Source organism: Carassius gibelio, chromosome B3, assembly GCF_023724105.1.
Source record: "Carassius gibelio isolate Cgi1373 ecotype wild population from Czech Republic chromosome B3, carGib1.2-hapl.c, whole genome shotgun sequence".
Classification (NCBI taxonomy): Eukaryota; Metazoa; Chordata; class Actinopteri; order Cypriniformes; family Cyprinidae; genus Carassius; species Carassius gibelio.
In genome coordinates, this window is record NC_068398.1 from 24594766 (window position 1) to 24622574 (window position 27809).

The 27809-nt window shown below is 38.1% G+C and overlaps 1 protein-coding gene across 15 annotated transcripts; it reads right to left on the reverse strand.

The window, feature by feature from the left end:
- On the reverse strand, positions 1 to 26040 carry mapk8ip3 (mitogen-activated protein kinase 8 interacting protein 3). Of its 15 annotated transcripts, none has more exons than XM_052552817.1 (34): positions 25040 to 26038; positions 21259 to 21379; positions 21081 to 21151; positions 20623 to 20696; positions 19137 to 19160; positions 18786 to 18837; positions 17943 to 18159; positions 16960 to 17062; positions 16624 to 16742; positions 16113 to 16124; positions 15164 to 15181; positions 14681 to 14738; positions 14439 to 14591; positions 13110 to 13167; positions 12427 to 12575; positions 11504 to 11560; positions 11135 to 11305; positions 10005 to 10131; positions 8925 to 8975; positions 7194 to 7280; positions 6966 to 7118; positions 5787 to 5952; positions 5503 to 5697; positions 5271 to 5427; positions 4989 to 5108; positions 3921 to 4001; positions 3593 to 3660; positions 3318 to 3466; positions 3058 to 3229; positions 2721 to 2834; positions 2200 to 2238; positions 1250 to 1411; positions 1024 to 1170; positions 1 to 939 (listed from the first exon to the last, which is right to left on the reverse strand). In XM_052552817.1, exons 1-34 carry the CDS (start codon positions 25337 to 25339, stop codon positions 818 to 820), a joined length of 3867 nt encoding a protein of 1288 aa, XP_052408777.1. In that variant the 5' UTR covers positions 25340 to 26038; the 3' UTR covers positions 1 to 817. The 15 variants fall into 15 exon arrangements, with proteins under 15 accessions (XP_052408777.1, XP_052408775.1, XP_052408766.1 ...); XM_052552815.1 differs by having other exon boundaries at positions 10005 to 10164; XM_052552806.1 differs by having other exon boundaries at positions 10005 to 10164; positions 12427 to 12557; positions 18693 to 18837.
- Positions 26041 to 27809: the final 1769 nt, after the last annotated feature.

Sequence of the window (27809 nt, forward strand, 5' to 3'; positions counted from 1 at the left end):
TATTCAGCACATAAACATGTTTATTTCTTAATACTTAACCACACAGAGAACACAGAGTGATGATTTACATACAATGCGACTGGGACGTCCCTCTCTTCCAAACCTCATCCAATTGAAGGCTTCGGTTTGGCTGTTAACCTCATTCTTAATCCCAAAAGGGAAGTTAGCAGAGCTAGTCAGCACACATCTCACTGAGAATGGAAAATGGATAGCTGCTAACGGTTGAAGGGATTTTGAGCTGTTTTGGTAAATAGCATTAGGACAGGTTTGGGTTGTGCTATATCCTGATAAATCCACAGATATTCACTATTATCACTCTTATGTCTCTCTCTGCAGGCCATGCTGCGTTCCAGTATTTACATATTGAGGTCTCGTTTGCATTTTCCCTCTTGTATTCCATTACACATCTAGAAAAATGATTCCTCTCATCTCTTGAGTTCATGGCAGAATCCTGTCGTTCAGTGAGCTGTGTGCTGACGGACTGTAAATATAAACGTCAGGGTATTTGGCAAAAACTGGGTACTTGTTTAAGCGGTTTACTTTTCATCTGAAATTGCAATTCAGTCATAAGATGCAGGGAGTTCTTGAACTGTGTGTGTTTTTTGTTGGGAAGGGAACGTTACAAGGTGGATCGAAGGATCGTACAGGTAGTTATAATCGAGGGTAGGAAAATACAGGCTAACATAGGTAGGTAGTTACAAGGCCGTGGTAGTTACATAGCTTAGGTACAGTATTCAGGGCATAGTTACAGAAAGGATTCATACTTCATCTTTGGGGGCGGACTGAAAGGGGGGCAGGCAGGAGGGGTCTGTTCATGTCACTCCGGACCATAAGACACCTGCCACACGATGATATGACTCCTCTCTGCTTTAGATGACGCCGGCTTCATCTGAGGAGCTTCACCATCTGCTTCCTCTGTCTCCTCATCTTCACCGTCACCTGAGGAAGAGAATAAGGAAATGCTATTATTGGCTATCTATGACCGAACAAATACGCTCATACAGTGTGTTAATAGTTTCACACCGATACGGAAGTCGATGTAACCCTCTCCTCCACTCAGCACCAGCACGTTCTGAAGGCTCTGTGCTTCTGTGTCCGTCGGGGCTGAGGACCCCTGAGACTCTGACGGACTGTCCAACACGCTGCCATTAAGGGTGGACAACACATCGCCTGAAGACCACAGATGAGACGAATGTAAGAAAACATTAACTGAATACATAGTTCTCTAATATTTCAAATGGACACTAACCTGGCACTGTCACAAAGAATTTGACGGCATCCCTGTGTCCATGGAAGCAGAGTTGAGCCTGTGCCATAGAGCAGTATGGTATGAAGCTACTCTTCTCAGAGTTACTGTCATCTGCGTATACATGGATCACGCCCCCCGACGACGTGGGCGACACCTTATTGGCTGCAAGGGAACACAAGCCGCCAATCAGAAAGCGTAACAACCAATAGCAGAAACTCACAGGGACTGCCAGTGCTTAAGAAAACTAATCTGCTGCAGATTAAAACTGTAATAAACAGATCAAAGCATGCAGAAATATCCACAAGATACTCAAGACACAAAAAATATGAAAAAGATTCTACATAATTAACATGGTGAAAGCAATGCACAGAGGGATGATTCATTCATAATTAAAACATGCTAAAACCACTGACAAATGAGTGCATGAAGGGAGACTGAAGTGTTAACTTCTTTAGTTTGTTGAAACAAATATTTCATTATATTACTGATTTTCAGTTTTCCTGATATATATTTGTATATGTGGATTTATAGTCTTCTGTTCCAGAGGTACACCACATTATTTATTTTTTATTTTCAACATTTTCCCTTAGTTTTCCTTATTTAAATTCTATGTTACCATATATATATATATATATATATATATATATATATATATATATATATATATATATAGGTATGCATGTATTTACCAAGAGCTGCTGAGAAACCACAACAAATTCCTTATCTGTTTGCGCAAATAAAAGCTGATTCTAGTCTATATTTATATGAATAAATAACACTGAAAAGAACTAAACAAAATAATGAGGACAGATAATTCAAGACCAAAACATGCAAAAAACGTGAAAAAACACGTTTATTAATCAATGAAACGTAAATGAAAGAAGAACATGGAGAAGCCATAAGTGTGATGGGACATGATAATAATGACAGATGTAACGCTCCACACTTACCCCTCAGTCCGAGGAGCTGCCCTCGATGAAGCACTACGGCTACAGGAAGAAGGAGGTGGGAAGGGGAACAAGGCAGGACAAGAGAGCAACACCCATGAGACAAAGTGAAAGAGCGAAGTGGAATAATAGAGAAAAAGGAACAGGACAAAAGCTAGGAAAGAGACAACAAGAGGGTTTGCTGGGTAGTTAATGGACTGAGGAAGTTGACCTAGCGGTTAATGATCTGGGATGATGACATTAAAGTTTGCAGGTTAATCCCAAAGTGGTGGCAATAAACTCAATGATGCTGTGATTAAAGCCTCTTAACTAGCTTAACCGGCAAGACTTCCCTGATCAGCCAGCTTCAGATTCAGCAAGAGTAAGAGCAAGATGGCTAACTACCAAAAGTGTCAGTTACAAGCATAAACCAAAGCCAGAGAAATGTTTTAGCTGATCAGTGAGGGGAAAGAGAAGTGGATCAGATGATCAAGGACCTTGTTAACATTAAAGCATGTGTACATACAAACACCCATTATACTCACTCTCAGTCAGAGGGATGGAGATGATGACACCATTTCCAGTCCCCACCCACAATCGGTTTCCTCCAATCAGCAGCGCAGTTATCCTGACAAAAGAGAAGCCCAACTTTCCTGTACCTGTCGACCACAGACAACATAGTACGTAAAACATTTATATTGCAACTGATATTTGATAAATATTAGGCAAAATTATTCCATCAATAAATAGAACAATGAACATGATGATTTTGAATCATATTTTATGTACACTTAAGAGTTTTTTGTGTACATTTTCTGTTAAATTGCTAAATAAATAACATCAGAAGTGTTAAAGTAAGCGCAACAAAGTGAGAAGTGCTACCCAGCATCTTGCTGACGTAAGGCTCGATGTCCACATCTTGCAGATGCTGATGTGTGAGAGCATGGTACAAGCGCAGCGTAGAATCCAACCGGATTGAAACCCACACACCATCACCAATCCATGCCAGCTGCCTCACCTGGCTCTCCTTGCGTGGGTGAGCGTCAAATGATTTCTGTATGAAGGAGAGAGAAACACAACATAGAGTCCCAAGACACAGACTGTAATGAGGCCATCACATTCACTATCTGCGATTGACTCGCCTCAATCTGCATGCTCTTGGGCTGGATCACGTGGATCTTGTTCTTGTTACCACACCAGACTTTGTCATGAACCACAGCCATGCATCGGATGGAGTGGTGGGGTCTTCCCAGATCCATTAGGTGATAGTTCGAAAGATCCCATTGCCCATCTGTGTTTACATTTCACATTTGTTATTATAAAATGCATGCATGAAAAATATTTATACCCAAACAGTTTTGACCGATAACTCTTTTCCTATTTCTCATAGGTTTAACATTAGTTAGATGAAGCAAACCTTCAGCTCTGTGGAAGATGGCAAGAGTTCCATCAGCTAATGCAACCAAAACTCTCCCCTTCACGTGTCTGAACCACAAAGAGACAAAGTAGAAAATTATTGGTATTTTGCATAAAACTGGAGTTTTCAGTCCTTTATTACAGTATATACAATACCATTCTAAAGTTGGCACTCAGTAAAAGTTTTTTCCTGAAATATATTTTTAAGCTTTTATTGGGCAAGCAGGCATTAGTGACAGTAAAGGCTTTAACTAGTAAGAGACTTCTTTCAAAAACATTAAAAACCGACCGCAACGGTAGTGTACATACTTCCTTAAGACTCTACTTACACCAAACTCAGTACAGAATCTTTGAGTTTGATTGAATGGAGGCATTTCTTCCAGTTGGACACTGCAGAGTGGACATAAAGCCTGAGGAGAGAGTTTACAGAGACCTTAGAGAGTATTTCCCATGATGCATATAATATTTGAGATTCGGGGTGGGCGATATGACCAAAAGATCACGACTAGAGTCATTTTATTTCACAGTTATGGTTTGTATTATAATATAGTTATTTTTTTTAGCTTTGAATAGGCCCTTTATGATATCTTCATTTTTAATACCATAAAAATGTCAGAATTCTTGACACCAGTGTCAATATCACAAAAGAATTAAACTAATATTAGAATAAAATAAAAGACAATTCTCAAGCTCACTGAAGACAAGTAAACAGTCAACGATTAAATAAGAATAAGAAGAAACTAATTACAAGCGATAGGACAAAAAAGTACAGTGGAACAAATAAATAAGGAGTTCTGCATACATTGTATAATGTATCAAATATATAAAACACTGCATATTCTTCACAGTGTAAATTAAATATATATTTCTTCTTATAAAAGTTACAAAAGTGATTTAGTAAAGAGCAGTGAGAGGTTTTTCTCTCTTTTGTTGTCTGATTAATATGAATGACAGACATCAGGAATATTAGACTACTGTCATTTTAAGAGCTTCCCAGATCCAATGCACTGTTACACACATGCTTTTGTTCTCAGCTGTTTGCTCTCACTTAAGACCTACATTACGGTGTTTAAGAGGATTCTTGTAAAGACGGACATTTTGACACATATAAGTGTGTGTATTTAACCGTTCAAGGACTATAAAGAGCACCTCTCTGACCACCTCTGACCAGTTCCGAGTTGAGTTCTCTTTCACTGCTGATTTCGTTTCTTGCAGCTTAAAATCACTTGCAAATAATGCTTTCGTGACCATGTAGCACAGCAATAGATAGAAAGAGATGATAGTCCAAAATCCCTACCAGTGTACAAATTTCTATCAGTTAATCGTGTCGACTGGTTTATCGCCCACCCCGTTTGAGATAGAATTTAGAATTTAGAATGTGAAAATATGCTCCCGACCAGCCGTTCTGGGCCCCCAGCCACATGGTCGGGGCAGCACTTGTTCCTGCCCCGTCGTCTCCTGCCTCTTCAGAGTCTGTGGCGGCTGATGTCACTTGCTCCTTCGGCACACCTGCCTCACTGATGGCACAACACACAGAGCAGACCATTGAAATTCAACACACTCGCCTAAACCATCCCCTAAAGGATTCAGAAAACAGCATCCCGTCCTTTTGCAGTGAGAAAAAGAGGATTGGTTTAGAAAACAGCAAAAAGCATGTGTTGTGGTTCACTAGGCTATACCTGTGTGTGTTGTCAGTAAAGACATGCTCGGTGAAAGGTCTGAGTGTGCTCTCCTCGTTCTCAGTAGGCCCTGGCTCCTCAGACACCTCAATGGCTTCTGTGGCTTCCTCCGCAGACTGTGACACTGCTAGGCTTTTACACACCGGAGCTGTAGGAGCTAGACACAAGACATATGATGTCCACTATGTAGTCTCAAAGATGCCGAACATACGTTCTCCATCAGTTTGCTGACCTTGGCTTCGGTCCTGCACGGGTGTGTCGGTGCGAGAGGAGCAGTTGCTGCGCACCGCGCTGCAGTTCGTGGCACAGCCCACGATGGTGATCCCTGCCAGCATGCCCTCCACTCCACCCTTCTCCTCTGGAGCCCCGTCTCCAGCCTGCTGCTCCGGAAGGATCTCACCTGCTGGGTAATCACTCTCACTGGCCGCTACACACACAACAAGAATAATACAAGTGAGGGTTAACACATCTTCTACAGGGTCAAGAGTGGCTGTTTGAGTATAGCACTACACAGACCTGGTACACTGGAGATGCACAGCACATGGGCATTACACACATTAAACTGGTCGACCAGTGAGCAGGGCTGGTTTGCGTCGATAATCACCACTTTACTGGCTGAATGAGTGCTGGTCAGTATCCACACGCGGCTGCTCATGGAGTCGGTCTCGTGCAGCTCTTTAGGCTAAAAGAGGAAGAATGACCAATGTTCAGATGCAGGTTCATTCAAATTATAATTATCATGTTTACTTCCAACATTTATTTACTTAAAGAAAGAAAGGGAAGCAGTAAAATGTAAAAGATGTTCAGTGGGGTGCAAAAGTATATGACCACTAGTGACTAGTGAATAATAAAAAAGTAAAAAGGCTGAAAAAAAAAAAATCTAATTCGTAATATTTGGTTGGTCTGCCCTTTGTTTTAATCAGTTCTAAATTTGCTTATTTGATTAGATACCTATCAAATGTGTAGAAATGTAAATAACTCTATTTATTTTACATTACAGAATTTCTTTACATTCTTTACTATAAATTTCGCTGCAAAATAATTTTCTGCTTTTTCCAGGTTTAAATTTGATTGGAATTAAATGTTTGACACGGACTCTGAATGGCTTTCTGAATATCTCAGACTTTCCCCCCGGTGTGTCTGTGTATTAACACTGCTGTTCAAAGGTTTGGAGTCGGTACATTTTTTATTTTTTTCTGAAAGAAGTCTCTTATGCTCACCTAAACTGCATTTATTTTATAAACAAAAATAGTAAAAATTGTGAAATATTATTGCAATAAAAAATTTATTTTATATATGCAAGGCAGAATTTTCATCAATCATTACTCCAGTCTTCGGTAACATGATCCTTTAGAAATCATTCTAATTTGGTGATTTAATACACAATAGCCATTTCTTAATATCAATGTAAAAAATGTAGCTTTTTTTTTGTAGAGGATGTTACTTTCTTGAGGATGCTTTGAGTTCAAAGTAACTGCGTTTTCTAAATAATATTTTTGTGACATTATAAAACATTCAGAAAACTGTAGCCTTTGATCAACTTAAAGCATCCTTAAATAAAATTGGTAATTTCTTAAAAAAAATATTGATCCCCATTTTTCCCAACATCTCTCACAAAAGTGTTGTTTTTTTTTCTTATTTTTCCCAATATAATTTAATGCATTCTATTCTTGTTTTTTTTTTTAATCCGTTTACCTTCTTCTTCTCTGGTGAGCTCTGCTCACTCTTGCTGTCGGCAGCTTCATCTTCAGCAGTCAAAGGATCTGAGCCAGTGGACGTCTTCACAGCTGCAGGCTCCTGACTGGGGCTCTTCCAGCCAGTGAGATCCACACCAGCAGCACACCACAGCTGAAGAACAAGAGACTGAGTTCACAACTTCAAATCCTCAAAACAACCAGCCTGACGCCTGTGTGTCTCCTGTACCTTCCTGTTGGGGTCTTTCTCCACCAGAGGGCGGCAGTACACGGGCACAGGGACATTTTTCATGCGACTATCCTCCTTCTCATTGGCCTGCGAGGACACAGGAAGACAGAGATGTTCACAAGGCCTTTGTCAATAAGATCACTGCCACACACTCACTACAAGTCATCCTCAGAGCTCCCACCATGCCCTGGATAAGACTGCTTTCATCCAGGGCAGACAGAGAAAGAGGAAACCCAGCACAACAGATCAAAAACTGTTAAAGGCAGACGCATGAGAAATGCCAGTCAATCTGCTGTATAGTCCACTAATGCCACTGAGAGACAGAGAGAGCAGCAAATCATGATTCAAGTGTTTCTAAGATAGGGGACAGATCGATACGGGCCAGCATATCATGTTCAAGTATTTCTTATCATCTGAATGATTTTTTTTTACTTTCATTCTGTATAAATATGAAATTGTGATTATATTAAAATGAGCTTTCATTACATTTTAGACATCTGGAATTTGTTTTGAAACGATTAGATCAGAGTTCAACTAAACTCTGCCTACATACTAGATTTGAATAACCTTTTATCTTTTTTATCTTTAAAAAGGCAACCCTTGTGAAAAAGAAAAAGACTTTCACATACTTTTAATTCATATTGTTTTAGCTTTTGAAATACGATTAAACTACTGGCAAAAGTACTGACAAGTAGGCATGATAAACCATAAACTATATGGTAAATATGCTTAAATATAAATTCTATGGAGACCTGTGTCATTTAAGTACATTTGCAATTCCACATTTATAATCATGAAGCTGTAATAATTTAAAGTAAAACTTTTTAATATTGTCTTATAAGATTACTTAAGCGTGTCCAGAAACTGTCACAAAAGTGTATTCTCTTTTAGTTCATCTAAGTGGCCTTTTATTTCAAGAATATCATATATTTGGCAAGCACAATTTTTAAAAACGAAATAAATGTATATATTAAAGGGACCAAACTAAGTTTTAAAATTAAACTGTAATAGTTATCTTACTTGTAATTATCTTATCTTGTAATAGTAACTACAGCCACTGCATTACTTGCCTAACCAATATGAAAAATGTTGAATGGAAAGAAATATATGTATAAATATATGTATGAAATATATATTTCCTGCTTCCTATTACAAGAAATCAGAAAATAAGACATATATGGCCTTTTTAAATGCTAATTGTTTTTTTAAGTTAAAATTGAGCTGAAATTTAGCAGAACAGTAGACTTTCTATACAATTACAGTAATATTATAAAAAGTGTTGTCTTATTTACCATTGAATGGTACTCCAAAGGTCCTTCCTACTCCAATATACTATTGCATATCAAGTGCTGATTGATTACCATATTCACGCACCACTCTATATGAATTACACTTTGATACATGGTACTACATCTTTCAACAAAGCATAGGAGGACTGGCATAGGAAATATATAAACGTTAGCTGTAATCGACTGTAAAATTGGCCAAATGTCTAAAATGCAAGTAAATAGTGTTAGTGAGACGACGGGAAAGCATGGCGACAGCTATAAAACACCAGAGCTTTCACTCCTAAAGATTTATTAAACCTAGCAGAGGCATTATTTTCAGCTCTGTCAGTTTTCTGCTGCGTCTACGCTGTGGTTTGCTGACTGAGGCTGAGTCAGGTTATGGCCGGGAGTTAAAGGGACAGGGTGGAGAGGTGCATGCTGGTCCTCTGGCGCTCAGACTTGCCTGCATCCTCTTCGCTGTGGCATCTTGAGCACTGTCCGCCTGCGAGCCGTTCTGTGGGAGATCACAGTTAGAGCCACGGCGACACTGTCACCACAGCAACCCTAACACTGCTGCCGCTCCAGAAAACAGTCAACTAGTCCCATAAAACAACTAACAGTGCCACACTAACTAACCCGCAGGATTCAGATGGACGCCGTGCCACTGAACAGGTTAAGCCAATTAGCACTAAACGGGACAAAGCACTAAATCATTGTATTTTACACTCTTCAGCTTTACAGAAAAAATAAGCAAAGACTATCACTCATATACAGTGTTGGGATATTAATTGTTATTCATTTTAATTTGTTACAATTTTTTTTTTTTTTTTTTAATTAACAATTTTATATTTAAATGTACCTATAATTACTTAATTTCATCTTTTCATTGAAGTCAGTTTAATGCTTCAGCTTATTTAAACTTATTCCATTTTAGTAAATTTTTGTCTTTTATTAAAAAAAAATTCTTATAAAAAAACATATATATATATATATATATACACATATACATTTTTTTAATTCAGCTTTATTTAAATTAACAACAAAAAAGTTTAGTTTTAATTAATAACACTATCATTGACTCCTTTTAAACCTTGCATTTTTCTTGTGAAATATTACGTGAAATTAAGTTCTTCATCACGATTGTTTTTACTTTTTCTAGATTTATAAGTTCCAATTAACCTCACTTTAATGATTTCACCATAATATACAGTTTTTATGGTAGATGGAAGCTCTAACTGCAGACTTTACCTGTATATTTATCTTATAAACATCTGACACTGTTACATACTTTGCCATTTTTTGTCACTATCTTGTAGTGTAGCTAATTCATTTTATTATTTTTTTAATTTTTTTTCACTAAACTTTTCTTGCACATCTTCAACAAGCAATTCATAAACTCAGATAACTTTGCTTATCTTGGGAGGAGCTAAACTAAGACACGCCCCTTTGGGCCTTTGGATCCATCTTTATTTATTTTTTCTTCCTATGTGGAGATAATCTGCTTAGAGAGATCGGTGTCAAGGGTGAAGACAGGAGCAGATACCTGTTTCAGTCGGGACGGGACACTCCAGCCACAGGTCTGCATGGGGCCGTCTTTCCGGCGCATGTGCTCTCGCACCTGCCGGTACTGCTCTCGCCGCTGCTCTCTGCGAGTACAGAGCGCAGAATCGCTGAGGAGAGACGCAACACCGTTACTGGGCAGTCTACAGGTGAAGAGAAAGAGAGAGGGAGCAGTCAGCGAAAGAGCGAGAGAACCAGCCAGCCAGAGGCCAAAAACAAATGCCAGACACACTGCGTGATGTCAAAATGTTATATTTCATTTACATTTATGCATTAGGCAGATGATATTTAATGCATATAGAGGGCGAGGCAAACAGATTAAAAAAAAAAAACCATTTGATATGTATATGTTGATGTGAACTGATGTTTTAAGACATAATGAATTAATAAAGCATTTACATTTATTCATTTGGCAGCAGTTTGGCTATTCTTTACTGAAACTATTAAAAATCATTTTCATCAATTGAAAAAGATGAAATAAAATTTTTAATTTTATTAGATGAAATACTTAACCTAACGCAAAAAAACTGAATGAAAAAAGAAAATAACTAAAATAATATGGAAGTACTAAAATTACAGAAACTAAAACTAAAATAAAAATGAACCTAAAAAGAAATATAATAAACAAAAACCACAAACTAAAATGTAACTAAAATTTAAATTAAAACTGAAAATATAAAAATAAAAGCTAAATAAAAATGCAGTTATAAAAATCATTATGCATGTTCCCTGAAACTAAACCCCACAACCTAAAATAAGTAATATTAAATAAATGCCATAAATTCAAAAAGTTTTGTTTTAGGGATAATGTTAGCATTAATCATTAGAAATAGTTTTTATTATTGGTTTTATTTAAAGCTTTTTTTAATTTTATTTAAAGTCTGTGATATTTCCTTGGACAGCTCCTGCTGTGCGTAAACGTGTGTGTGAGTGTGCAACAGCTAACAGTCAAACACAGCATCAGCACACAGCATTTAGCAGGAGTCAGCTTGCCTGAGCAGAAGAAAGAGAGAGCAGACTTGGGGGACAGAGGAAGAGGGAGGACAGTGTGTGGATGAGGATGTGAGGACAGATGGGACAAAGACACAGTCAGGTATGCATGCTTCCTCTCACTCTTCAGGCATGAACTCCAGTACGCGGCTGGAGGTGGAGATCTGGCACATGGTTTGGGAGCGTCTCTGGTTGTAGCCAGCAGGAGAAGGAGACTTGTAGTGAATGTTGACACTGGTGTTCGGCCGTTTCACTGGAGGAGGGCTCGCAGATGAGCTAAAAAGACGTGCAAAGCTGGAGAGAGACACAGAGCAAAGTGAGTAGCTAAAGGAACAGGAAAACAGATAAAATGCAAATGACAAAAATTAATGCTAAACATTTTTAACATCATTAAGATATTTCAGCTGTGTGAAATCAAGCCCCTGATTTTCCTTGCAAACTGATTTAAGAGTTAAACACAGGCAAAATGTCTAAAACCGCTGTAATACTTACAACTGCCAGATTATGGACTTCTTCTTCTCTTGTAGAGGAGGACTCTCTCGAGATGCCCTGTGGAAGTCAAAAGAGAAAACAGAAAGTCTGCACTGTAAAATATATGTACATCACACAGACATCTTTTTAACAATAATTTACTTTAAAAGCACATGTATTTTCCTGATGAGTACTAAATTAATTTTAAGTAAGCCATAAATGATATGGTAAGTCATACTTTTTAGTTCCAAAAAATATTCTAAATTAAATTTTATTTATATAAATCAAATTTAATTTAGAATGTTTTTTTGGAATAATAATAAAAAAATGTAAATGTAAAAGGACAGTAAAAGGATATTCCAAGAAGTCCCTGGATGATGCATCTCAAGCAATTATTATTTTTTTACTTACTTATTATTATCTATTTTATTTTTTTACACTACAAATCAAATCAAAGTTTGGGGTCGGTAAGACAATTTAATATTTTTGAAATAAGTATCTAATGCTCACCAAAGCTGCATTTATTTGACCAGAAACACATTAAAACGGTAATCTTTGTTTCTGTGATTCAAAGCTGTATTTTCTGCATCATTACTCCAGTCTTCAGTGTCACACGATCATCCAGAAATCATTCTGATAACATGCTGATTTGGCATTCGGGAAACATTTCTCATAATTATCACTGTTAAAAATATTTGTGCTGTGTATGTAATCAATTACATACATTAGGGTGTTTTGTAACATTTTATGTTACATTACATTACATTACTAATGCATTTTCACTCCCTATCGACCAGGTTTTTATGAGAATTGTATTGATCAAGTCATTTAGATGTGCAAATGTCAGCGATTTTGTTTGCATGCTTTGATGCCAGATGAGATGAAGTGTCTGACTGAGAGTTGATCTGGATGTGAGACTGTATGTCTGTGTGTTTCTCCCTGACCTGATCATCTCTGTCCAGCGCACAGCCTCCTGGAGCTCCATCAGTCTCTCCTTGTACTGGTTGCGCTCCATCAGCACACGGGCCATCTCCACACGGGTGAAGCGCCGTCTCTGCGTCATGGCCACATCGTCCTGCAGTGGAGATGAGTACTGCACCACAGAGCCACACAGAACAGAGCAGCAGCACAAAACACGGCAGCAGTGAAGCGGACTAGTGCTAGTGCATCAGGCCTTCAGCATTCACAGCATCAAACACGAGGTTACTAAAGCATTGCCAGAAGGTTAAAGGTTTACTGCGCATACCAATTTAATTTAAAAAAGCCAAGCCTGTATAGAAGTGACTGGGAGTAAAACTTCTCATATCCAACCATTGACTGTTTACGACTTGATTTAATGCAAAGCATTTAAATTCTCACTTCAAAGATCATAAATGGTTTTAATGTTATTAATAATGTAAGAAAACAAGCATTATTTGAGTGTTTGAGATTTCAGAGCTCTGTTCCAAAACCTAGTGAGCATGATTTTTTCACTGAGTTCATCACAGTGCATTCTGGGATATACCATGGTGTCACTGAACTGAGCTCAAACAAGGTGTTATTAACTATTGACAGCAGTGTAGCAGCACACAACGTTCTGGAGCAGAATAAGGAGTGTTTGAAATGAGACTAAAATGTTTTGACTTACATCCTCTCCGCCGTCATCTTTAGAGTCCTGAGATGCTCCTAAAGCTTCAGCTCTCAGCCTTAAATCAAAGGGAGACATTCAGACTTTAATAAGATTGGAGTCACAGAGTCTTAAAAAGCCACTTTCGGACACAGAACACGTTTTTGCATTCCACTGTGCTGCTTTGTCTATTGTCTGTGGAAACATGTGCTAAATGGACACGTTTGACCATTGTGCTCAAACGTCACATATTTTCCAGTGACACAACACACGACAAGGCATTATAGAAACTGAAATATATAACTTTAATAAAACATGAAACCTTGATTTCCTGCCCATTTCACTGCCACACGTCTTATGTTTTTTTGCAAAATTCAAAAACACATTTTTTTGTGAAAGGCCCCTAAAACAAGTCCTGGATTAAAATAATGTTAGTGGTAGTTTAAATAGGCTGTAAATAATATTTTTATTTAGAAATATGCACACATTCACAACAAAGGCTATTTAAATGTTTCTTGCCTTGTCTCATTCAGTTGCAAAATACATAAATCACATAAATGATAAACAAGATGTTAAAGCACTGAGGCAGACATTGAACTTTTTCACAGTTTTGTTATCCTAACAACAGAGAAAGTGACATGTAATGAAGTGCAGCAGAACTGCATCAATAATATCAAATATTAGGGAGGAGTGGTGGCAGGACTCTCCTCATATTTGAATAAAAAAAGAATAAAATAAAACATTACCTTTTTAAACTCGGAAGGGTTCAAAAGCAGACCATTACTGTGCTTTTCCACAGCACATTCAATTATCTGGCTCATAATATGTGGATCTCAAACATATTCTCAAGACTCTCATTTTCAACATCTTCAAAAAAACACAATTTTGATCGCTGTTCTCCACATCCAGCATCAAATAACAGTGACACTCGTATTTCATTGCGTACAGTAACTACTCTGTAGTAGAAGAATTTTTGCAGATGATATTATTTGCTTCATGCCTGCAGTAATTATGCATGAAATATCCCATCAAACAGTGTCACTTTGAGGAATAAAGGTGAACTGCACTTATTGAGGCATCAGATATTTAATTATTGTTGTGCAGGAAAAACATATTTTCACTATTGCATACCTCGGGTTGCTAGCGACCCTATACATTTTACATAATACATCAGAAAACACATATTATTTTATATTTCCTTTCTTGTTATATTGTTCATAATCAATAGACTGAGGAATTTTAAATTTAAAAGGTATTTCTAAATTTAAAGGGTATTTAAAGGTTAAAACTGTTTTTAAAGAACAATCTTAAAAATCAGTCCACAAATGTCAATGTTGTGAGAGAACAGACCTCTTTAGTTCCTCCTCCAGTTCTTTCACTCTCTGGTCCACTTTGCTCTTGGACTGTTTGACTGTTTCCAGCTCTTCCCGGAGCACTTCCTGTTCACTCGACAGCTCATCCACTTTAGCAATCAGGTCATTCTTCACAATATTCAGGGCATTTCTACACACATCAAATGACCCCATTAGAGCATGAAGATGCATGCATACACAGGCAAATAAACACACATTCTGTCTATCTGTCTGTCTTACTTGGTCTCCAGTAGTTGTTTGTTCTCTGTTAGCAGATTTTCCACCTCTTTCCCCATACCTGTGGGACATACAGCGTTAGCAGGAGTAAAGACCACCAGGAACTCTTTCCAGGTCTAAGGGACAGCTGATTCAAAAATACATCACGATTGTTTGAAATTACACCACAATCACAAAGAATTACAGTACATTTGATCACTTCACAAGTTAGTGAAATCTCCTTTTTATTGTCACACTGAACATGACCTTTAAGGGTTTTATTTACAAGACATCTAAAGGGGTATAATCACGGTCTGAACATCCAAACTGAATTGATAATGTGATTCATATGAGCCATAAAGCCATGCATTCGAAAGCACAGCACTGAGCAGCCGAAGTTAACAGGATTAGAAGAGCAGAAGCACAGGAGAACATCTCACCAAAGGAACCTATCACAATGACCTACTGAGAATAACGGGAGGGGGAAAAGGAGGCTATGAGCCTTACCAAAGAAATCATCCCGGACTGAAACAGAGAGCCGAGGAGGAAACAGAAGGAAAGTGGCGAGGAGGAGTAAAGAGAAGATTCAAAGAAGAAGATAATGACGGAAATGAAGAGAGATGGGATTAAAAGAAAAGATTAAGAGAAGAGAGAAAAACAAATGGACAGGTACATGTTAGATATTTATCATCACACACACGCACACACACACACACACACCTTATAGTTCCTTTATAAAGCAAAATCAGTAAAACAAATGATCAGCTATCACGATTACATTAAAAAGTATTTTTTAATAAAGAATATTTTTGAGGTACTGCCTTTAAAAAAACAGCTATTTATTCAAAACATGCACATACACATTCAGAGGTTTGTGGGCAGGAAGATTTTGAAGTTTTTATCTAAAGAAAAACTGCATGTATTTGATCAAAAACACAGTAATACATCTTGTGAAATATCATTGCCATTTAAAGTAACTGTTTTCTATTTAAATGTATTTCATAATGTCATTTATTCCTGTCATGCATAGCTGAATTTTCAGCATCATTGCTCCAGTCATAAATGTCACATTATCCTTCAGAAATCATTCCTGATTTGGTGAAGAGACATTGCTTATTATTATCAATGTTGAATATGTTTTTGCTAGATTTTTGTTAGATTTTTTGATGAATAGAAAGTTCATGTCTTCACTGTAACTTTTAATCAATTAAAACTCCTTGATGAACAAAAGTATGAATTTCTTTCAAAACATTACAAATCTTTCTGACCCCAAACGTCTGAACAGTAGTGTATTTTTTAAACATTTCATATAGTCTTTTGTCGTATAGTCTAAAGCTGTGTTTAAAGTAATATGACTAATTTTGTTTCATGTTGATGTTAAATCCATGCAAAAGTCATGAAGAGCAAAAAAGAATGAGAACTAAAAGTAGCAACCAATCAGTGGTCAGATACACACCTGAGAATTCCCCTAGGGGCGTGGCCGAGAGAAGCACACACAGGAAGGAAGCACAGAGAGGGGTCAAGGGTCAGTGAGTGAGACGGCCAATCAAAAGAAAGATCCACCTTCACACTGAGATAAACAAATCAACAGCTCTACCTTGATAATGAAACAAGACAAGTCGGAAAACTGCCAACGTAAATAATGGGAATTACTCAAATGAAACAACTCAGGATAACTTCATCAGACCAAAATGTGCTTAGGGGGCAGGAGATACAGCCATGAAGCAAGCATGATATCCCAAGAGAACATGCTTTGGGTATATATAGCAGTGGGGCTTCCTGACAAAAGGCATGCAATTCAAAGAGTAGGGAAGAAAGGCCCTAGTCACCATACGCTTAGCAATGGTGCATAAAAAAAATATAAACAGAAAATCATTGATCTTAAATGCAGGGTACATATAAACCAAGGTAACCTGCATTTATGAGAAACTGTCAATCAACTGCGGAGGTAAAACGATGAAGCTTACCGAGAAGTTCAGCTCCTGCGTCCACATCACCGATGATGTCAGACTTGGCGTCTTTGATCTCATGGTACAGAGAGTCTGTGTTGATGCCGAATGCCTCATTCACTATGCCCTGAGAGGGACTGAGAAGGAACAAGAGCTTGCGGCATTACTTCTGTGCCTTATTTCACTTCAAAGCTTCAATGTTTTTTGCTGAATTCTTTAGATTACACTAAGCCACTTTCTAAACTTTCTTTTTTAATGATTGAGAACTTTAACTGTGATGGTCTTTTCGTATTGATCAGGTGTTTTGTACTTTTATTCAGTTTTTAACTGTGTGAATGATGTGTATCTGTCCACCTGTTTCCTCCTCCGTAGATTCGAGGGTCCAAGCACATATCTAACTCCGGCGTTGAGTCTATAATTTCCTGAAACTCTGACCATTCATCACTACTGCCCATACCTACACACACACACACACACATGACAATGAAAGGAAGACTGTCATTTTCCTGTAATGAAAACTTGGACTTCTGCAATCTGTAGAATGCACACAAACGCCTCATGCCTTCATCTGACATTATCAAATCATGTATGGATTTAATCAGTGCATTATGTGTGATGTACATGAAATGTCGGTACAAATTGTTTCTTTGCTTATAATGCAAGTGACTGGAGGGGTGTCCGGTAATGGGCGATCAGTTTATCAGCGAGGCTGATCTATGACATTTTTCATTTATTATCATCAGCTATTCTATTATAAGATTACAGAACAAAATCAAGGAAGATATTTACCACTTGTCACGCTCAAATTACTGTCATCATGATACGACTACTATATAAACTAATTATTATATGATTCATTTTAATTATTTAAAATGAATTAATTATTTGGTAAATATTATCTAAAAATATTAAAATGATGATTTTTATTGAAACAATGTTGTGGATATGCCATTTACAAATTTTAAGTTTCCTTTAAAATATAAAAGTTTAGAGTAAAATAAAATTTAAAGACATTTAAAAGTTTGGAGTCAGTATGATTTAAAATATTTCAATAAGGATGCATTAAACTGTGGAAAAGTGACTGTAAATACTTTTCAGTGTACGAAAAATCATTTTCAAATAATAGGAAATTGTATTTACTGTATCTTTGTTGAAATAAACGCAGCCTTGGTAACCAAAAGATACTCTTAAAAACATTTTTAAAAACGGGAATATGTTAACATATATTGATTTATTGATGAACATCAGCATTGGCATCTGCCATCATCAGTCAATCACTAGTTTTCTTTCTTCTTTTATTTAGTGTTTATTCTTTGTCTCATTTCTTCCTTTCTCACCAATGCTGACGTTCCTGGTTTCCAGAGTGACCTGCACCTCCATGTTTCTACTATGACGCTTTGTTTTCTTGTGGCTCGGCCCCCGAGACATGTTGTACCTTCCCACCGATACCAGCCCATCATTCAGAGGGGTAACTGTTGCCGAGGGAACAGACGAGGTGGGCGTGTTTGAATTGCTCCCTGTGCTGCTGGGTGGGTCTGAATCTGAGCCATCCTCCTTAACACAGAGAGAACCACATATCACACACACATTTTAATAATTAACACACTCTGCTAAACTTCTAAACTTAACCTTATAAACTAGTTGATTTGGTATTGCTTTGACTAGTTTGACTGATATTTATGCTTAATAGCATTTATACATTTATAGCAAGGCTTGTACTGGACAAAAATACATTGTAATACAAATACACATATGCATATGTAAAACATTTACAAATAATCAAATATCTGTGCAGTACCACTACGTCCTTCCAGTTTCAAGATATTTATCTTTATAAAAATTCTACGGCAACATATAAGTTCCACAGATGAAAAAAAAAAAAAACTTTGCCAAACATAACTCTTGAGTCATTTGGAAAACAGAAAGTGAAGAATCAAGACGACAAAGACATCACAGGACAAGGCAGAGGATGGACAACCAAACCAAAATCATGGACCTTTTGAGTCCATAAGGGGGCGTGGCTGAGAGAATGATGATTAACATGACTCCTCCCCTGCCACTTTAGGGCGGAGTCATATCTGTCACACCTGATAGCCAGGGGCGTAGACAGGTCTGCTGAGATCGCTGGAATGCCAGACATCTGACGAAACCATTCTAGCCCCCCCAGGACCCCCACGTACCATGCCATCTCCGCCAGGATGCAAACTCAGTGATGAGGGGCGCTCTGTTTTACTGCAGAAAAAGAAAGAGTGACAGGAAAGGTTAAATATTTCAAACACTAAACCAACACTGGCACATCAACATGAGCCAAAAACGCAACGGACAGGGTGCAGACAAAACCACACAGGAGAACGAGGTACAGGTTACTTAGTCTCTGACTTCAGGACTGTTAAACTGGGTGTTTGGGTGGACGGCAGGTTAATTTTTTATTTTAAAGGAGTCAAATGGGAGATATAATGCCCACGGGGAGACACAGGGGTTTGGGAGCTATCAGAGTTTGGGAGCTGTCAGAGATTGCACAGCATTTTTACCTTTTCCTCCACTTGTGTCGTTGACTGCAGAGACACACACAGAGACACACGCACACAAAGAAACAAGCAAACAAAAAGAAGGTGAAGACACGCAGACTCACAAACACAGTCACACTATACTGACACAGGACATAATGTCACATTACGTACAGTATACACAGCATGTAAAAAATACATGGAACTGACTTATGACTTAATACATTTACAAAAGTGATTTAGTCAAGAACAGTGAGAGAGTTTCTCTCTTTTGTTGTCTGATTAACATGAATGACAGACATCAGGAATATTAGACTGCTGTCACTTTAAGAGCTTCCCAGATCCAGTGTATCGCACACGTTTTCTTTCTCAGCTGTTTTCTCTCACCTAAGACCTAAATTTCACTTAAAACCTGTGTTCAAGAGGTAACTTGCAAAGATGGGCATTTTGACACATACATGTGTGAATTTAACCGTTCAAGGACTATAAAGAGTCGAAAATAACTTTGTTCAATGCTCCCGTGCTCTATGAACACCGTCTTCACGTGCGCACCTCACTGACAGCACTCAGAAATAGTCTCTAAGACTGTTTGAGTTGTCTTTCGCTGCTGTTTGTTTCAATGGCTTAAAATCACTTTTTTTACTGCAAAACTTAAAAAAGCACGCAAACAATTCATTTTCCTGACCACGTAGCACATTACATGAGCGTGTAACCACAATAGTCCAAATAATCTCTACTGGTTGACAAATTTCTAACAGATAATCGTGTATACCAGTATATCGCCCACCCCTAAAAAACTCAAATATTTCTTACTTTCTGTCGGTAAGTGGATTATCAGTGCAGCTGACCATCATTCTGCCAGGTTATGTCAAAGTTTAAAACCTAAACCCATCTAAAATATCTGTATCTAATGATTTAGTAAATTAGTACATTAAATGAAGCTTTGTTTTCCTAGGCAAAATAAATCACTTCTGACTTCACAAATCTGTTCCAAAATTTAAAACTGCAAGTTTGTCTATGGCAATGCTAAATCAGATGAAATCAACTGACTGTGTTTAAATGAAAAAATAAGTGTGTGTAGATGTGTTTACAATTTAGTTTGACTACAAGCTAGCCACAACTCTAGCTCAGACTAAGCAAGACGTGACAAATTGTCACTGAGCATCATCACCCTGCCAGCGCCTAGCAACACTGTCTCCAAGACAACTGTCTTAATACTGGGCCATTTTGTATAATCTAAATCTAAATCATCCAACACATACATCCAAACTGCAATATACAGTCACAGCTGATGCTCCAAAATGAGTTTGCAGTTCAAAATTCTAAATATTAAATTCTCTTTAGAACTAATCAGAGAAATTATTCCAACTGGTCACCAACAAAACATGTTTATTTAATAGCACAAAAGAAACATGCAAAACTCAAATGAATTCCAAATGCACATTCCGAACTCTTCATGTAGACGAAGGCTTGCGATGGCCACATCACGCTGATTATACAAGTTACTCACGTCCGTCCACAGCCTGTAGACTCGGACTGTTGCATCGTTGAGCGTTCAATGTGTCCCACGTATGTCTGTATCATCTGAAGAAAGAAAAAGAAACAATGTCAGTGTACATGCCGACATTTTCAAAGAAAGTGGAGCTTTGTATTTGTATCTTTCAAGTTATTGCTAATAGTGTACCCACAAATTTAGACTAATTAATTTTCGTTATGTTTTCAATGATTTTCATGCCAAAAAAATAAATAAATGTATTAAGATCACAATCACAAAAAGCTATTTTTTGCAGGTAAAACACGTTAAAAAAAAATTATATTGAAATTTCCATTAACTTTCATTATATTTTATTTTATAACTTTTCCTACATTTCCTACACACTTCTTCCGTCCTTATTCCCAGGTTAACTATTATCATGGGAACCCTGTGTTAATTTGAGTTATCATTCTGTGCTGGGGGGGTTTACGGACCTCCGTATGGCGCTGATGAAGGGCATTATACTCTTTCTTCATTTCTGATTCTCGATCTTCCAGACGAGAGACTACAAGAGAGGAACGTCACAAATGCATAGTGCAAGAAACTCAAATCTTTGTTTGTGTCAATTTGTGTGCATGAACAAATGTAGTTTGTTCAAGTGCACAGACTCACTCTGGTCGGCATAGTTCTTGGTCTTCAGCTCCAGCTGTTTTATTTGTAGCTCCAAAGTCTCCACCGTGGTCTGCAACTCCTTCTTGTCTGCCTCCAGGACATCTTCAAATTCAATGAACTTCTGTTAACACACAAACACACACATCCAAATAAGCTCAGAGCCTTTATTTTACAGCCTGAATTTGATGGATGGATGGATAGATGGATATAGATAAAACAGACAGATAGATAGACAGATGTATGTGGTCTTTGAGATATATCACTGCAGAGTGTGTGTCTGTATATAAACTGATTTCATTGCAAAATTATCCATAACGACATTATAAAGCAGAACAGCACAAGGTCAAAAAGCCTTCATGACAAGGGACTGTTCTTCGAATACAATACAGTCACATTTACACACACACAGCTGGCTGGGTACATAACACACACACTCCAAGTGCAGTGTGTGGTGACTTTGAGCTGCATGGATTTAAGTGGAACACAATAGGCTCTTTCTGCAGTGCGGCCCGGCCACAAACAGCCTCCTGGAATTCAGTAATCCTAGCACTGCAAAGAGAGGGAAGAACCAAATACACTCTATCTAACGCTATACATTTAAAATCCATCTTCAGTGAACACTAGACCGATCATGTCATTCTAATGAGTGGTTTGACTAGAAGTCATTTCTAGAGTACTATATACACCTCATATCAGAAGCATGTCTACAAATGGGATAATAGAGGCACTAAATGTTATGTAATGCTTTTTATAAATTAATTCCAGACTTCTAATCTGAGTTGTTGTTATACCTTGACATAACAATATCCCTCATTCAATACTGCAGTTTAGTTATGAGCAGCCGTTAAAGGTGAAGTGCGTATTTTCTGCATCACTAGTTACACTGAAAGGAATACACAAAATAATGAGTGTTTCTAGATCTCTCTGTCTGCAACTGGTTCGCCCCAAAACCTGCGGCATTGGATGATATTAAACTGCTGTGTCAGGCTGGTTGGGATGCCACCAAAATAATGAGTAATATGAAGAATCACAGAGTTTACACTTTTTGTAGGAAGTAACTTACAATCTTGTTTGTGTTTGTCTTGCATATTAAGCAGGGATATGAGATTTTAATGAAAAAAAATTATATAGGTCAAGCTGGAGTAGGAGCAATTTAGAAAGATGAGAATATGAAGCAAAAACATTCCTATGCCTTGTGTCTTATGTCGTCAATAATCTGTATACATTAAGCTTTTATACTGTTAGACGTCACTTTTTTCTAAAGCTATATAACAGCTGAAATTCTAAAATGCAAGGTCATTGTAAAGGTGTTCAATTAGTTATTAGACACTGATTTCTCCCTTGAGGATCAATAATTGTATTATATCAAGCTGCCTGACATTCAGAATATGTGTTCGCACATGGATGAGTCTGTATGAGAGGAAGACAGCGAGAAACACTTAGATAAATGTTCTTACTGTGGCCATTATAGTCTACTGCCATAATCCCACAGGATGTGAAACTGGAGAATGCTGTTTACTTCCCCTGTCCCTCCCTCCATCCCTCACTATCTCACTCGCTCTGTGCTTCTGACTCAAAACATGAGAATCAGGTTACAGCGTCAGCCAGCCTCCTTCGATGAGAAAACTGATTACCCATAATCACCCTCCCTGCCCATCATCCTCCTGCTTTTGTCCGCTGCAGCCCAAGCAAATAAGTCTTTGCATTGCTGCAATAAAATCCCTAACACTTAACTATTTGATTTAATTAATTGTATTATTTTAAATCATAGCCTATTTCTTTCTGCAGTAGAAACAAGCCTGCTATGCAAAACTCTTTACTGGCATTAGTTATTTTAGGTCAAGAGACTGCAACATGGGAAAATGCACAATAGACATTATATAGTTTTTAGTATTATGGGAGCGTGTATAATATCGTCTAGAAATAAATTTAAAAAATGGGGGGAAAAACATTACTTAAAAATGCAGATTCTTTGGAATAAACATTTAAAAATCAAATAAATAATAATAATAATCATAAATATATATATATATATATCTTTAGAATAAAGATCTAGAATATAGATCTAGAATATAATAAATAGTGTGGCCGGCTTTCACGCTGAAACTCCATAACAAAATGGAAGTAATCAAGTAATGGGGGACAAGCATCACTGCAGTTGCTGCATTTCATAAGCACATGTCCCTTCTCTGTAACATCTACAATACTGAAAAACAGCCCATACTTTCTCTGTTTTGTACCTTTTACTCTCTTCTGATCCAGTGAGCTCTTAAAGTACATTCCTATTGTTATGACAGATCTATCAACACTTACTCTCCATTATATATTCACACACTTAATCTCTACAATTACAACAAAGACTTCTGCTTAAAGAGGAAACACACATTTTGATTACATGCTACAGTCTAAACTCTGCTATAAAGCTTAACAGGAGAAGAATCCCAATAATGTTCCGGGAGTGCAGTCGATAATATAGTTACGTTTGGAAAATGTGTTAGCATGTAGTGACGAAGCATGTGAAGAGTCATAAAGGGCATCTGTTCCCTGTAGCAGTGCCTGTGCTGACACCCAAAAAAGATAAGAGACAGTGTTTGTCTGCTTATTACTTATGTATAAACATGTATGAAATAATCTATCGGAGGAGATTTAGAGATTGGTTTCCAGCAAGTATAGGCTTAGCAACACATACCATTTTCTTTACAGGACAAAGCAGAGGAGTTGATGGAAGATCTGTATAGTGCATATGACTATAGTGCATTGTTGTCTTAAGTTTCTCAAGTGGCCATCCCAGGGTCAAGGACAATGAACTGACCAGGTCAAACCGCAATAGCTGTTTACAACATGAGGTTCTGTGTGCAAGTAAAGCAAGAAGGTAGCATTTGAAATTTGTGTAGATAGAGGCTTGAACCCTATAAAGCCTACAGTTTCATATTTGCTGCATGAACTTTTATGACCTCCAAATTATCAACATGATCAAAACACCTGTTGTTCACAAATGTGCCTTCTATCGTCTAACTGACAGTTTACACTTTTTAATAAGTAAAAGGCCTTTTAGTATTTTTTTTTTTTTTAAGAAAAATCTTGTTAAAATTTAAGTATTAAATATTATACAACAGGCTTCTGGTGAACAATTATTTATACATCTCTCAGTTATCTTTGTGTTGCATTGCACTATGCTATGGACCCAACCATTAAAACTGCAGAGTCTTGTGCATAAAACCATGCATTTAAATATCATCTTACAAAGTCATATTTTGGGGAGATTTAGGCCCGTTTCACAGACAGGGTTTAGACTAAACCAGGACTAGGCCATGGTTTAATTAGGACATTTAAGTAATTTTTTTATGTTTTAACATGCCTTAGAAAAAACATTACCGGTGTGCATCAAGACAAAACAAAGTTTCTTTCAGTTGAAACAGCTGAGAATTACATTTTAGTCAGGTACTAGGCTTAAGACCTGTCTGTGACACCAGGAAAGACGGTTACAACTTATATTTATATACATTTCATGTCTGTTATACCGTCATAAAAACGTAAGAGATTTACAAGCTTTCAGAATTTTCATCTTATATAGGTTCTCTAAGCGGTTCCATTTCGACAAATCTGATTTTTCTAACTATTAAGTCATATGCCAGCAGGCTTTACAGGGTTAAAGCCCCAGTGTCAGTGCTCACAGGGCTATTTTAAATGTTATGATCAAATAATAAAAACCTTGTAGTGTGAACAGGACAGTGTAGGGAGAGAATGAAGGTGTGTGTGATGAAATGCTAGTACTGTTGACCTCCTCCGCCTGTTTGCGCAGCGCTTTCTCCCGTTCATACTGCGTGATGAGCTGCTCGTTGTCCTCCTTGATGAGCTCCAGCTCCACCTCGTGCTCCTGGTTCTCCGTTAACACCGAGTCGAGGTTCTCCAGGACGTTCACCACCAGCGGCATCAGCTCCTTCACCACCTCCTCGTCGTAGCTCTGGATGAGGCGCTCGAACTCGCGGTAAATGCTGCTGGCCAGGCCCGTCACCCGCTCTGACATGACGGAAACGGTCCCGTAGTCATCCTGGTACACCACCTCGTCCAGCTCCATCATCCTGGCGGCGTTTGGTCGCAGCTCGTCACTAGAGAAACAGTAAATAACACACCGGCGACGCGAATCGAAAAGGGCGAAACGGCTTCTACGAGTTCATGACAATGCCATCAGGTGCACATGATGCCGCTTCGCTCCACGGTCCGGTAGCGCCAGCGACAGCCGGATTCGGGACGCACGACCGTTTAATGTTCAGTATTTGTCGATCAGACGGAGCGCGCGGTCGCTGCGCTGGAGCCAAACCCATCGCATCGCATCACGCCCCGCGAGCGTCTGTCTGTCCGACGATGCACCTGCCTCTTAACAGCCGCAGCTCGCGAGCCCAGCCATTACCGACAAATCAACGGAGGAAAAAAAATACCCGAGAAAAAATATATAAATAAATAAATACGTGAATAAATAGCTACCGTGCGATGTGCATATGGGCTCGCGTTGTCATTGAGAATCGCAGCGTTATGTGAGCCTGATCATTTTTGGCATAACGGATCAATCCGGTGGTGGCTCGTGATGCTGTTTCCGTCAATGACCCTCGCAGACTGACGATGATGATGATGGAGGGGCCGGGTGACGTCACAGCGCCATGTCTCATCGCTGCTGTGATCCAACAACCATTAACGACATGATTTATGCTATTTAATGTATCTGTAATGTAAATATTAGTGCATTAATTTGCCAACCGCAAAAGTTCTTGCCAAACCCATCACAGATTGCATCATGTTGCTCTCTAGCCCGCTGCCCCCACGCGTCTTCACATAGGATTGCAATGAACGCACCTTTATTAAAAGATAAACTGTCCATTTTAATAAAATTCCTGTGAAGATTTTACAAAAATGTTTGCATTTCTGTACTGATTCTTGAACAAAACTTATAAAACGATCACAAGCATATATATATGTTCAATCAATTTCTCATTAATGCAATTATCTAATCAACCAATCACATGGCAGTTGCTTCAATGCATTTAGGGGTGTGGTCCTGGTCAAGAAAATCTCCTGAACTCCAAACTGAATGTCAGAATGGGGAAAAAAGGTGATTGAAGCAATTTTGAGCGTGGCATGGTTGTTGGTGCCAGACGGGCCGGTCTGAGTATTTCACAATCTGCTCAGTTACTGGGATTTAAACACACAACCATTTCTAGGGTTTACAAAGAATGGTGTGAAAAGGGAAAAACATCCAGTATGCAGCAGTCCTGTGGGAGAAAATGCCTTGTTGAGGAGCAACTTTGACTGAAATAACCACTCGTTACAACCGAGGTATGCAGCAAAGCATTTGTGAAGCCACAACACGCACAACCTTGAGGCGGATGGGCTACAACAGCAGGAGAACCCACCGGGTACCACTTATCTCCACTACAAATAGGAAAAAGAGGCTACAATTTGGACGAGCTCACCAAAACTGGACAGTTGAAGACTGGAAAAATGTTGCCTGGTCTGATGAGTCTGGATTTCTGTTGAGACATTCAGATGGTCGAGTCAGAATTTGGGGTAAACAGAATGAGAACATGGATCCATCATGTCTTGTTACCACTGTGCAGGCTGCTGGTGGTGGTGTGATGGTGTGGGGGATGTTTTCTTGGCACACTTTAGGCCCCTTAGTGCCAATTGGGCATAGTTTAAATGCCACGGCCTACCTGAGCATTATTTCTGACCATGTCCATCCCTTTATGACCACCGTGTACCCATCCTCTGATGGCTACTTCCAGCAGGATAATGCACCATGTCACAAAGCTCGAATCATTTCAAAATGGTTTACTGAACATGACAAAGAGTTTACTGTACTAAAATGCCCCACAGTCACCAGATCTCAACCCAATAGAGCATCTTTGGGATGTGGTGGAACGGGAGCTTCGTGCCTTGGATGTGCATCCCACAAATCTCCATCAACTGCAAGATGCTATCCTATCAATATGGGCCAACATTTCTAAAGAATGCTTTCAGCACCTTGTTGAATCAAAGCCACGTAGAATTAAGACAGTTCTGAAGGTGAAAGGGGGTATTTAGGGATGTATTAGGATGGTATTCCTAATAATCCTTTAGGTGAGTGTGTGTGTATATATATATATATATATATATATATAGAATACAAATGTGTCGGTCTTATAATAAACATTACTCTCCTGACAAAATGTAAACGTAAAGGGCATTTATTTAGCCCTCTCGTGGTCTTTGATGGCTCGGATATTTTACCAGTTATGAAATCAGTAGGTTTAAATAGATCCATATATATATATATATATATATACACACACACAAACATTTATTTTACATAACAAGTATAAATTAATTTTCTATCTGTGACAGTGATGACATCAAATTAGACAAAGACTTTGCCAAAAACATGAATCAAAATTAATTCAGTGTTACATAAACCAGTTAAGTTGTGATGATCTAGTCGGTTTTGTATTCAAGAATCATGGACCCCTACCTTAAAAAAAAAAAAAAAAAAAAAAAAAAAAAAAGCACATCCACACAAG

Coding starts and splice junctions, on each gene's coding strand:
- mapk8ip3 (XM_052552805.1), bottom strand. CDS start 25,339: ATGATGGAGCTGGACGAGGTGGTGTACCAGGATGACTACGGGACCGTT. Junction 13,168..14,438: donor CTGGAGGAGGAACTAAAGAG/GTCTGTTCTCTC, acceptor CTTTGATTTAAG/GCTGAGAGCTGAAGCTTTAG. Junction 5,428..5,502: donor CGTGCAGGACCGAAGCCAAG/GTCAGCAAACTG, acceptor TCTTGTGTCTAG/CTCCTACAGCTCCGGTGTGT.